The following is a 13,400-nucleotide window of genomic DNA, read 5'->3' as shown; positions in this document are numbered from 1 at the left end:
GAGAGGATAAGATACTCCCCCATTTTACCTGCATAGTCTGCCTGTCGTACCAATATGCCAGGATACGTATGATGCTTCCCAGAACACCCCTATGCTTCAGCTTGGTGAAGAGCTTGTGATGGTTGACTCTGTCAAATGCCTTAGAGGCATCAATAAAGCCTACCAACATTGTTGAGCCCTGCCCTCTGTACTTTTCTACTGCTTCTTTTAATGCATAAATACACAAAGCAGTACTGTAATTGCTCTTAAAACTGAATTGGTTGTCTGTGGTGCAAATAAGATCCCCAACTCTGTCTATTATTACACTGTCTAGCACCTTAGACAGTATGCTGGCTAGGGCGATGGGTCGATAATTGTCCATACTCCCTACCTTACCAGCCTTGTCTTTAATGACAGGTACTAGAATAACTGTCAGCATAGCATCTGGCAGGATGCCATGCGTTACCAACCCTGTAAAACAGATGGAGAGCAACACAGCAACCCTAGGGCTAGCTTCAGGTGCTCTGCAGTAATAGTATCCATGCCACATGCTTTGTTATCAGCTAGTTGCCTTATGGCTTGGGAAATCTCATAGGGGCTGATGTGTACCACTTCCTCCTCTATGTTACCTGTACAGTAGGGCTCACTTCTGACACAGTTGAACAGAGCAGCATAGTGCTGCCTCCATAGTTCAGTTATATTTTCTCCACCAGATACACCCTCAATGTTTCATGGCAATGCTGCTTTAACCCTATTTATATTTTTAACTTCTTTCCAGAAGCCAGTGACAGTGCTGTCAAGCAATACGCAAGTATTGACCACGTCACCAATTTCTCAGTAAACATATTTCTAAAGGTGCTACTGACATGAAATTTTCACCAGATGTTGGTAACAACCCAGGTAATCCATCCATACAACGAAACCAAAACAAATAAGTTCAGAAATTAAGTTATGTGTAATAATGTGAAATGACACAGGGAAAAAGTATTGAACACATGAAGAAAGAGAGGTGCAAAAAGGCACGGAAAGCCAAGACACCAGCTGAAATCTATCAGTAATTAGAAAGCAATCCTGCCCCTTGTTAGTGCAAATTAATATCAGCTGGCCCAGTCCCAACTGATGGCCTATAAAAGGTGTCTCTTTACCATGGTGTCACACAAGAAACATCATCATCATGACTGGTAAAAGCAAAGAGCTCTCTCAAGACCTTCGCAACCTTATTGTTGCAAAATATACCGATGGCAGTGGTTACAGATGGATTACTAAACTTCTGAATGTTCCAGTGAGAAGTGGAAAGAACATCATTTCACCATAAACTGGTCACGAACAGGTGCTCTTCGCAAGATTTGAACAGACGGGAAAGTGAAAAGAATTATCAGAAGAGTTGCCCAAGAGCCAAGAACCACATGTGGAGAGTTTCAGAAAGACCTGGAATTAGCAGGTACACGTAATCCACTCAACTGCCATGGCCCGTATGCATGCTCACCACACAAGACTCCATTGCTGAAGAAAAAGCATGTTGAAGCTCGTTTAAAGTTTGCTGCACAACATTTGGACAAGCATGTGAAATACTGGGAGAATATATTCTGGTCAGATGAGAGCAAAATTGAACTCTTTGGATGCCATAATGCACACCATGTTTGGAGGACAAATGGCACTGCACATCCCCCCAGAAACACCATACCAACAGTGAAGTTTGGAGGTGGGAACATCATGGTGTGGGGCTGTTTTTCAGCATACGGTACTGGCAAACTTCACATAATTGAAGGAAGGCTGAAAAATGGAAAAATGTACCGAGACGTTCTTGATAAAAAATCTGCCACCATCTACCAGGATGATGAAGATGACACGAGGGTGGACATTTGAGCAAGACAATGATCTGAAACACACATCCAAGGAAACTCTCAATTGGTTTCAGAGAAAGAAAATAAAGCAGCTAGAATGGTCCAGCCAATCACCTGACTTGAATCCAATTGAAAATCTATGGAAAATACCTTAAGATCAGAGTTCATAGAAGAGGCCCATGGAACCTTGAAGATTTGAAGACTGCTTGTGTGGAAGATCACACCTGAGCCATGCATGCAACTAGTTTCTCCATACAGGAGGCGTCTTGACGCTGTCATTACCAACAAAGCCAAACCAAAGTCAATATTTTTTCCCTGTCTCATCTCACATTATTCTGAACTTACTGTTTTGGTTTCGTTGTATGGATGGATTACTTGGGTTGTTACCAACATCTGGTGAAAATTTCATGTCAGTAGCACCTTTAGAAATATGTTTACTGAGATAAATGGTGACATTGTCAATACTTATTTTACCCGCTGTACATGCTGTATTGTGATCTTGTAGGATGCAGACAAGGTTAGGTTGGCATGTGGATCTCGAGTATTGCCAGCTGACTTTTAACTATTTACTTATTATTATTTTTATTATAATTTATTTCTCTTATTTACTCATTCAGCTGTTACTCAACTGAACAACAACAAATTCGTTTTGATTAGACTGCAGGTCTGTATTACAGTGCATTACACTGTGATCACCCTGGTGTTTTATTTGCGGTCTGTCAGTGAAAGAAATCAGAATATGAATTGGTGAGAATTGATGAGAGTTATGGATACTATACAAAATCCCTGGTTGAAAGCTCAATTAAAAATCTGGAATGTGATAAGAGGAGAATATAAACTTGATCAAAAATTACAAATTATTCAGTGGTGTGCCTACGACCCTGCTTTCAAGCCTAATAAAATGGATAACAGTTTGAAGTCTTGGATTTTAAAATGAATAACAACTTTCTATTCCCTGACAGAAAAGGGACAATTTACAGACTTTGAAAACCTTAAGAAAGAGTATTGTCTTGAAAAAGCTGATTTTTATACATATCTCCAGGTACACAGTCACTTTGAACATAACATTAGAAATATAACAGACTTTGATGATCCAATACTGAGAATATTTATTGATGTGTACAAAAAAATTTTCAAATAAGGGTGCTATTTCTAAACTATATAAAGGCCTTACAACAAGGAAACCCCACACTCCAGAATATATTTTTAAAAAATGGGAAAGAGAAGGTAATTTGTCAATATCTAATGAGAACTGGCTGGATGTGTGTAAATTTCAGTGGAAATGCAGCAATTCATGTGTGGCATGAGTTTGGGTGGAAATGTTTTATTTCCTTTTTTTTGTTTTTTTTTCTTTATCACACTGAAGCAGGAGGCACATTTCACTGGAGGGGATGCCAGGTGCTCGAGACAGCGTGGGTTTCAGGAAGCCAATCACTGGCATGTATTCTGGGAGTGTCCAGTGATCAGACCTCTCTGGACAGAAAAAACAAAAGCACTAAAAAAGATACTTAACTCTGATCTTCCTTAGCAATTTTCGACATTATTTTTAGGATGTATGGATTTTAAGGCAAAGCGTTCTGACAAATATATGTGGATAGATATTGTAAATGATATTTATGTTATGGAAAAGATTACCTTTTTCACCTCATCTTCAGAAGAATGTGTTCATTAAATTCTGGGCAAAGTGGGTGATATATGTACGGCCCTTACGACTTGATTTTGTGGAGGTATCATACAAAAGACCTTGTGATGTTTAATCAAGCAAACCTCATTGACTGCTATTCATTTATGGGATTTTTTTTTGTCTCTTTAATCCCTCCTCAAGTCTCCCCAACATACGCTGCTTATACACCGATTGGCCAAAACAAGCACTGACAGGTAAAGTCAATAACACTGATCATTTTGTTACAGTGAAATGCTCTTTTGAGGAACATTGGGTCCTGCCATTTATGTAGATGCCACTTGACTCGCACCACCCACCCAAACACCAATACAGACCAATACGCCCCTTCATGACAACGGCACTCCCTGACGGGAGTGTGCCAGAGTAAGCAGAGTAAGAGGTAAAGGCATCAACCTGGCCTCAAAATTCCCCAGATCCCAATCCATAAAACATCCATTGGGCATACAGGTACCTTACCCCACAACCCGCAGGACTCAAAGGATCTGCCAACAACGCCTTGGAACCAGACAACACAGGACACCCCCATAGGTCCTGTCTCCATGCCTCGACAAGTCAGAAGCTCCACTTTAGATCGGACTTGGCTCTGACCTGTTGAGATCTTGACAAAGGACCTCTGGGGCACTGGTTTGTCCCGCAGACGCTCGATCAGATTGGGATCTGGGGAATTTGAAAGCTAGGTCGATGTTTTGGGATCTTTGTCACATTCCTTGGACCATTCCTGAGCAGTTTTTGTGGTGTGGCAAGGTGCACTGCCATGCTGGGGGGTTACTGTCATTGGGAGTACTGTTGCAATTAGTGGGGGTACTTGGTCTATAACAATGTTTAGGTGGGTGGAGTCTGTAAAGGGGCGTCCAAAGGATTCCCTGCAGAACACTGCACTGTGATGAAATGATTGATGGTATTTACTTCACCTGTCAGTGGTTGTAATGTTTTGGCTGAAATCAGTGTATGTACACTTAATCTCTCCCAAAATGTTCTACAAAGTTCTTAAATTGTGGAAAAAATTGAACAGCAGGGGAAATGTATCATAGTTTTATGTTTTGATTTGTAAACTTGTCGGAATCAAGTATGCAGATCCACATGCAGTAGGCTATAAATGGCATTGTTAGAAAATGTGCGCCCCCATGAGGTCCACACTGCTCTGTGCATGCTGATGGCCTGATAGGTCATCCATTAAGTTTCCTTCCAGTCAGTCAGTCAGTCAGTCAATGATTATCGATGGCAACGATCCAAAGTCCAGCACACACTCCACTAACATGACCGTAAGAGGAACATCATGTCTTTGAAAACATTTTCCTGCAGAATTCTGGATAAACTTTTAAACCACGGTGTCGTCGCTTCCAGGAAACCGCTCAGTGCACGAGATGCAGCGGCTGCCGTGCTGGGCCGGAGCTCCGCGCGGGGTTATTACAACTCCGGGGAACGCAGGTGCCCAGGAACCGGCGGGGCGGCCCGCGTCCAGGTGGTGGACCTCCGCAGTGACACGGTGACCAAGCCCGGGCCGGCGATGAGGAAGGCCATAGCAGAGGCCGAGGTGGGAGATGACGTAATGAGAGAGGACCCGACTGTGAACGGTTAGAGCCCAAGTGTCATGTAGGAACTTCCAGGAACTAACATATTAATAACCAGAAAGTGACGTCAGTTCCTACATTGATATTACTTGATAAAAATTAAAAATAGAATATGTTCTTAGGCCTCTATCTTATCTTATACTTGCAAACCTCCAGTTTTATTTACCTGACTCTGCAGAGTTACAGGAGATTGCAGCTGATATGTTTGGGATGGAGGCTGCCCTGTTTGTTCCCACTGGTACCATGAGTAACCTCATCGCAGGTGAGCTGTGCATTTATTGTTAGAGTCTGAATGAGTTTCTATGAGGTCAGAGTGGTCATAAATGTGCACCTGTCTCATTATGCAGTGATGGTGCACTGCAGGGAGCGAGGCGACGAGATGATTGTGGGCGACCTGTCCCATTTACACATCTATGAGCAGGGAGGGAGCGCTCAGGTGAGTGAAGAGCAGCAGACACCTGTGGTCAGGCCCTCTGCACCTCTTTTAACATCAGCTGCAGTTCATTCATTCAGTGTGTGTGTGTGTGTGTGTGTGTGTTGACACAGCTGGCTGGTGTCCACGCAACCACAGTGACCACTCTTCCCAATGGGTCATTTGACTTAGAGCAGCTGGAATCGAAGATCCGCCACGGTTACCCCGACCCCCACTACCCCCGCTCACGCCTCATATGTGTGGAGAACACACACAACATACAGGGAGGGCGTGTGCTGCCTCTGACCTTCCTGCAGGAGGTGTGTGTGTGTGCAGATATGCTGCACCGGGTCTTGTCTTTTCTCAGGCTCATAGAAAACCTTTCATATGTCAACATGTGAACACAGCCGTGAGTCTTACCTCGCTACAGCAGAACGGAGAATGCAGTAGCTCTCACAGGTTCTGTTTCCATCTCCAAGGTTCGTGCTTTGGCAGATAGATACGGTCTGTCAGTTCACATGGACGGAGCCAGGGTGATGAACGCTGCTGTGGCCCAGGGGGTGCCTCCATCCACCATACTGCAGCACACACACACCGTCAGTGTGTGCCTCTCCAAGGTGGGACTGCGAAACACACATTCAACATGTGATCAGAGTCAAAACCAATAAATAACTTTTACACAAATAAAACTTCTCAAATTCAAATTCACATGTGTGTGACAGGGTTTGGGTGCCCCTGTAGGAACCATGCTGGCTGGACCCAAAGACTTCATATCCCGAGCGTTGCGGTGCCGTAAAGCCCTAGGTGGAGGGATGCGGCAGGCTGGTATACTGGCGGCAGCGGGGAAACTGTCTTTGCTGGAGATGGTCGGAAGACTGGAGGAGGATCACCGTAATGCAAAAACCTTTGCTCAAGGTGAGCAGCTCATATTTCTATAAAATTAAAGGAGCAGTGTGTAAGACTTAAGGGCCGTACACATGGAAAGTGCAAGGTCAGGTGCCGGGCGCTACTTTTGTGTCTTTTTTGAGCCAGCTTTCAAGAGTGCAGTGATAGGTTGCGTCTGAGGTTGCTAAGCCACCTTTACAAGTATCCAGTGCGCTAAGCGTGAACTCCTGGTTAGAATTCCTTTGGTGTTCATTGTTGGGAAGGTTTTAATGGGAGCAGAATTATCTGCGGAGGTCTCTTCCTTACAGAAACAAAAAGCCAGGTGATTCAAACCAGTAAAAACACTGAATAAAGCAATTTCAAGTTAAAAAAAAAGCTGTGTTTTTCCAACACTGTGTGGCTCATCACAGACTGGCCACTAGCCCAGCACCTGCTAATGTGCGCTCACCTTTTCTCTCTCATAGCTTAAGATACAAACATTAAGGAGGTTTTTACCAGGAGCCGAATTATCCACAGAGGTATCTTCTTCTCTAGATCAAACAGACCAGTTGATTAAAACCAGTAAAAACCCTGAATAAAGCAGTTTAACGTTAAAAATCTGTGTTTTTCCAATGCTGTTTGGCTCATTGCTGAGTGGCTGCTAACTGTGATAGTCAACATGAAATCGCAAATGGCTCTGTTTTGAGCCAATGTTTGGTTTGTCCATTTTGGGCTATACATGATGGTGCAAAATGGCACACTCCGTAGATGAGGACCCGCTCCCTATGTAGATAACAGCTCATTCTAAGGTAATGAAAGCGTTAATTCTTATTTCAGGTGATTACATACTAAAGGAAACATACTTATTATATTCCATTTCTGCCAATATATCCCCCTAACATCTCCACACTGCACCATTAAATGGTCGTAACTTCTTCTCTTCTCTTCACCCTCCCAGCTTTGCTCGACTGTGACCCTCCTCTGTTCGCTGTAGACATGGCCGCCGTGGAGACAAACATTCTGCGTTTCCGTCTACAGGAGCCCAGTTTAAGCCCGTCTGAGTTCTGTGCCCGCATGGGTGAGGTTGGCGAGGGAGAGGAGGCAGCACTGGGACAGGGGATACAAGCTCTCATGTACCCCTACTTTGGAAATTCAGTACGGGCTGTTTGGCATCTTGGGATTTCCCCTGAAGACACCCAGCTGGCCATCCAGAAAATGCAATTTGTGGCGTCTCAGTTCTCGAAAGAAAAACTCAGGGCCCAGTGAAACCTGTTGTTTCTCAAGACATATAGTTGAATCACTTGGACTGATCGTCGAAAATGTACACTAATGTAGACAGAGACTGCAGAGTGTCAAACACAGGACAAATACTGTACAACAGAATCACTTTGGATGTCTTTATATTGTTAAATTCCATTCAGTTTTTTGTAATTCTTATTAAATCAAATGAAATACTGTCTCTTGTACAAGTTTCCTTTTTTAAAATGTATTTTTGTTGAATCTTTTAAAGAGTGGGGCACCTGTGTTTGTGTGTGTTAATGGTTTTTAAACCTTAAAAAAAAAAAAAAAAAACGGGGACATGTTCACAGAGCTTCCCTGAGAATTTCCCCTTAAAGTTAAGACTAGGTCCTTGTAAAGATGAAGTTCTTCATGGAGCATCTTAACCCTTAAAGGGCCAGTGTGTAAAATGGGTTGAAAACAGTGACATCAGTGGTCAAATTCTAGATTGCAGGGCTCGCTCGCTCACCCCTCCCGTCGGGTTAATGACGGTGGCCTCGTAGGGACAAAAAGCCTTGCGCACGAGTTTTTCAGGAGTAGGTCTATCTAGCGACGAGTTGTATGTTTATTTAGAAATCTAAACCATGTTACGATATTGTAATGAATCCCTCACGAGCAGGAGACCAGAGGAGCGTTCAGGAAAAAGGCCCGTTTATTTGAGCACTCCAGAAACTCCAGTAACACTCCACTCTGTCACAAACTCTGACTCTTCTGGCGTAACAGACATGCTTCATAACTTTACACACATACTCGTTTACCATGCCGAGTGGGGACCCCCCTCCCCTCTCTCCTCTCTGCTCCGCCAATCTCCAGCCCGCACACTGACTGACAGCGTAGCTGGTAAACAGAGCTCAGCTGTTTATTTAGCCTAGCAATATCTCCGGACTATAGTAGCTGCAATGGACGACTTTGAACGTGATTTTGAAAAGTTTCTTGTAGCGGACACAGACCCAGAGCCATACATACAGCCGGAGCATACAGATGAGGAACTCCATGTGTTTGATGCTGAGCGGGCGAGAAGAGAGGCTGAATGCACAGAATGGGATTCGGTGCTACTGCTGCCATCGTTGGGGAGATATATCATCAGGAGGAAAAGCGCCGGAAAAACTTTATAACTAAAAAAACTTTTCACTACTCTCTATCGACGAACTACTAACACTCTGCTGTTTCTTCCTCCTTCTTCCTTCCTTCCGCTGTCTTCGTTGGTTTATTTATACACACGAAACGCGTTCTCTGACTGGCTGGATTGTCCACTCGGTCTGCCATACATACATGGCGGCGCAAGATGGCAACCTCTCTAAAGCAAGGCCCTTGCTATATATATATATATATAAAAGCATAATTATAAGGCTATGAAAACCAAACGAATTTTATTTTATAGCGATCATACACTTGTATAAACATATTAATGGGTAGAATATTCAGATTCAGATTCAGATTGACAATAAACCATGCCAAATATTACACACTGGCCCTTTAAAGGAGCTCCTGAGGTGAAATACTGTTAAAAGCAGGGAGGAGGACTTTAAGAGTCTTAAGAGTTTCTTAATCAGAGGAGAAAATGGTAGAAACACAAAGAGGTCAGAGAAATATTCTCCAAACACTGGATGACAGGGAGTAAATGAAATGCTTTAAGTTTAGATCATGCAAAGAACAATGACAACACTTCCACAGTCAGCAGTTCATCTCATCTCCACTGGGTGTCCTCACCTTACAGGCTCACACAGGGGCGTGTCTGTGACAACCAATCATATCTCTTAAAAGGATGCATCACACCTACCAACAGGGTCAACCACACCTCCTCACTGAGGTAAAACTTTGTGTACCTTCCTGGCTCAGAGTTGCTCTAAGAACTTTCCTAAATCGACCTAAGCTAGGACTCCTTACTAAAAGTTTAGTCTATGCTGAGGGTGTTCAGAATGGGTGCTCAGAATGTCTGTGAGTATGACGCCTGTTTTCTTAATCTCAACTCCATACGGTGCCCAAATATTGACCGTGCACACCACCTGTTGCAGTTGCTCCCTGCCCGTCTTCTTCTTAGTATTATTATTTTCTGATTTCCGCTTACTAAGAACTATACTTTCTGCCAGGTTTTTCAATTAAGAGGTTTTCTTCTGTCATATTCTGGTATGAATTTGCGCGGCTCTGTTGCAAAAGGATACCTCACATTTCTGTACACCATTGACAAAATGCCATAGAACTTCAGTGGAAAGCCTAGTACCAATTAAACACACATTTTGACAAAGAACACCTGGTGCTGCATTCACAAACATTCTGAGAACACATACGGGAAGCATAATCACAATCTCTGCATTAAAACTTATTTAAACTTGTTGTATACAAAGCAATTGCATTACACAGTAGGCCATGAAGGACTTGTATCAGTCTGACATATGGAACCCCAATGTAAATTATTATTCTTACTATTGTCTTTTTATTTCATTTAATATTATTATTACTATTTTTAATATCATTTTTACTTATTGTTGCCAATTGTTTTCCTGTTTACTTATCCATACAGGTGTATTTATTCTTAAGAAAAAGCTTTTGTAAACATTCACACATTTGGTATTCTGTATGTTCTTTTGGTATAACGTTGAAAACCTAATAAAAACGTTGTTGGGTTTTTTTTGTTGTTTTTTAAAGTAATTACTGAGAAATAATTAAAGTTATTCTTAGCAATATTTCCTCACAAAAGTCTATCTTGGTGGTTAACTCTTTAGTCATATGCAGCAACCGGCATAGAGTCACAAGATGGCGCCGCTGTAGCAGCCCCTACTATTCAGTGACCAAGAGGTAAAGCCTGCTGGGGTGTTTTAAGTCTCATAAAGCATTATGTTCCAGGTGTATTGCCTGTAATAGCAATCTCTGGTCATTCATGAAATATAAAGAAAGCTAAAAAAAAATATTTTGGCAGCGGTGGGATTCGAACCCACGCCATCGAAATGACTGGAGCCTAAATCCAGCGCCTTAGACCACTCGGCCACGCTACCGTTGTTCTCCATTTGTTAAACCTAATATTATATCCTTGTTCGAACAACAGTGAGTCGTCTAAATATTTATACAAAGCTAATGCCAAAGGCACTTTTCTAGCTAGCTGTAGCTAATATTTGGTAGCTTCCTTGCTACAAATTGAACATATGTGAACTAGCAGTTGACCGTTTATTTACCTTATCTACGGGAGCCTGCAGGAGTCGTGTTAACGGATGAAACGTTAACATAACGTTACCACTTTTGTTGCTAACTCCGCCAGTTGGCGCGTGTAACGTAACGTACACGGAAAGAACGTAATAGTTATTTTTTTGTTTGACCATAACTGTTAAATTGCTGTGGAACGTTGGGACGTCATCAGCTCAGGTAGCTAGCGTTAACTACCAAACTTAAATTCATACTGCAAATAAGTACGTTAGCTTTTTTTTATGATGTTGTGTGACATTTAAACTGTTGCACGCAACTAAAAATATAAATCATATGCGTGGCCGAAAATTCCCGACGAAGTTCTCCGAGGTTGCTCACGAGATTGAGCACTCGGGTGTACTCGTAAACGATACGTGTGCACGTACGTACTCTTCGGTGCTGCGTTCACATGCTCTTGTGTAGTCGTAAATACCAGCTTCTCGCTTTTCTGCTCTGAAATAACACGTCAGCGTTTTTAATATAAAATAATTTTGCTAAATATTTCGAGTAGTCCAGGCCCTTTGCTCTTTTGTGCTCCTTTTTGTTTTTGATGCCTTTATGTCAATTTTCTTTTGATTTTCAATATATTATTCTTTCTATTGTATTTGATTGTGCTGCAGCATCATTTCCATCATTGCTGCATAATTCTATCTTTTGTCTTTGTACATCTATTCCCTGACTTCTGTATCGTTCAAACATTACTGTTACTGTGCATTTTTAAAATTAAATTTATATGCTATATTTCTATGCACTGACTGTAAAGTTGTTTCATGCTCTTGTTCTCTCTGCAGCCTCTCAGCATCAGGGAGACTGAGGTGGAGAGGGTGAACAGCCACAGCTTCCTCTGCCTGCATGTGTCAGGGAACGTAGCCTGGACTGTAAACACCACCGCCACTGTGTAAAAGGCACAACAGCTGCTCAGGAAGGCTGGTCTGAGCAGCCGCACCCTCACCCAAGCCTACAGGGGACATGTGGAGAGCATCTGCACTACTGGTATCACTGTCACCACCCAGATGGAGAAGATGGCCCTCCAGAGGGTCCTAACATCTGCAGGGAGGATCACTAGGGCTGAACTACCACTTATGGACACTATCTAGACACAATGCTGCACAGAAGAAAAACACAGAGCATCATTAGAGATGCACATCAACAAGATCAGCTTTTTCCCTGCCACAGTCAGACTGACGGCAACAGCAAGTAAGGCATAAGGATTATTCAGAACTCAGCTGTAAGGATTTTAACCTAAACCAAGAAGCATGACCACATCACAGCAGTTTTACCCTCTCTACATTGGCTCCCTGTTTTTTTTAGGATTGACTTTAAAATCTTATTAATTACTTTTAAGGCTCTTCATGGCTCCAGATTACATGTCAGACCTGTTAGTCCTGTGAAAAGGCTCAAGAGTAGTACCCAGCGCCCGACCTCGTGTTTTCCAGTTGGTTAAAGATGCACCATGTGTACGGCCCTTGAAGGAATATAAATAACTTACAGGGTAATCTAGGAACGGACACATAACTTGAGGTAGCCAACAACCCCAATTTATACGATATATCGAAATAACTTTTATACAAACAAACAAAAAAAAAAAGAACTGCTCAGCAACCAGACCAGGCCTCTAACTGAGACAGTCCTTTATTTGTCAAAATGTGCAGCTACGCCGGGCTAGAAAAAGAGACTGGTGCTGTGTCTCAAATCGCGTATTTCTGTACTTACACTTAATAATTTAAGTGCATAAGTGCCGTACCCGGATGGTGCACTCAAAACGGTCAAGAAGTTGAGTGTGGGACTATGGACACTTCTCACTCTCAGTGGTCGCCATCTTGGCTACATAGCAGAAGGGGAGGGACCACTTTTCAAACTGGTGTACTGTTGTCGGATATAAGCCAGCAGTATGTTTATTGGGTTAATTTAGTAGTCTGTAATGATTTAGTACCACAAACGATAACGCGAAAGCTAATGCTAGTTTGCTAACTAGCTAATTCGCGGCCGTCATTTCCGGTAAGTGCACAACAGCCATGTTTGGTTTGAGACAACACCGCCCTGTCGAAATTTGTGCACTACGCCAATAAGTTGGAAGTATGTGATTTGAGGCAGGTGCTATGTCTCAAATTGCATACTTCTGTACTTACATTTAATATTTTGAGTGCATAAGTGCGTTCACACTGAGAAGTATGGAAAAATGCAGCGCACTCAAAACGGTCAAGAAGTTGAGTGTGGAACTATGGACACTTCCCGCCCTCAATGGTCGCCATCTTGGCTACGTAGCGGAAGGGGAGGGACCACTTTTCAAACTGGAAATGGCGGCCATGGACTGTGCGGCCGTGAACGTCGCTGCATTGTACGAATCTAAGTTATACATGTGTTTTTTGCACTAAGCACCACTATACTGTTGTCGGATAAAAGTCAGCAGTATGTTTATTGGATTAATGATTTAGTACCGCGAACGATAACGCGAATGCTAATGCTAGTTTGCTAGCTAATTTGCGGCCGTCATTTAAATTAAGTGCACAACGGCCAGGTTTGGTTTGAGACAACACTACCCTGTCGAAATTCGCGCACTAGCCAATAAGTACATGCACGTAGTATACTAC

The 13,400-nt window shown here is 42.7% G+C and overlaps 1 protein-coding gene, 1 long non-coding RNA gene and 1 other non-coding gene across 3 annotated transcripts in view; 1 reads left to right on the top strand and 2 right to left on the bottom strand.

Moving 5' to 3' along the window:
* Positions 1–13,400, bottom strand: part of LOC125881175 (uncharacterized) — a 261,696-nt gene that overhangs the window by 241,008 nt on the left and 7,288 nt on the right. The gene's annotated exons all lie outside the window — the stretch shown is intronic.
* tha1 (threonine aldolase 1) lies at positions 4,756–7,826 on the top strand. The gene is made up of 7 exons (XM_049564179.1): positions 4,756–5,081; positions 5,257–5,340; positions 5,426–5,514; positions 5,625–5,810; positions 5,970–6,107; positions 6,213–6,405; positions 7,313–7,826. The coding sequence occupies exons 1-7, from the start codon at positions 4,784–4,786 to the stop codon at positions 7,618–7,620; spliced, it is 1,296 nt and encodes a 431-aa protein (XP_049420136.1). The 5' UTR covers positions 4,756–4,783; the 3' UTR covers positions 7,621–7,826.
* trnal-uag (transfer RNA leucine (anticodon UAG)) lies at positions 10,544–10,625 on the bottom strand. Its single transcript has one exon. It is a non-coding gene; the product is annotated as a tRNA-Leu (tRNA).

The sequence above is a fragment of the Epinephelus fuscoguttatus genome, linkage group LG20, assembly GCF_011397635.1.
Source record: "Epinephelus fuscoguttatus linkage group LG20, E.fuscoguttatus.final_Chr_v1".
NCBI classification, from domain to species: domain Eukaryota; kingdom Metazoa; phylum Chordata; class Actinopteri; order Perciformes; family Serranidae; genus Epinephelus; species Epinephelus fuscoguttatus.
This window is presented reverse-complemented; position numbering and strand designations above follow the sequence as displayed.

Bases quoted from the DNA above. Each gene is read 5' to 3' on its own strand.
- tha1 (XM_049564179.1), top strand. From the start codon at position 4,784: ATGTCTTTGAAAACATTTTCCTGCAGAATTCTGGATAAACTTTTAAAC. The intron at 5,341-5,425 runs GTGAGCTGTGCA...CTCATTATGCAG, and splicing joins CATGAGTAACCTCATCGCAG to TGATGGTGCACTGCAGGGAG. The intron at 6,108-6,212 runs GTGGGACTGCGA...TGTGTGTGACAG, and splicing joins TCAGTGTGTGCCTCTCCAAG to GGTTTGGGTGCCCCTGTAGG.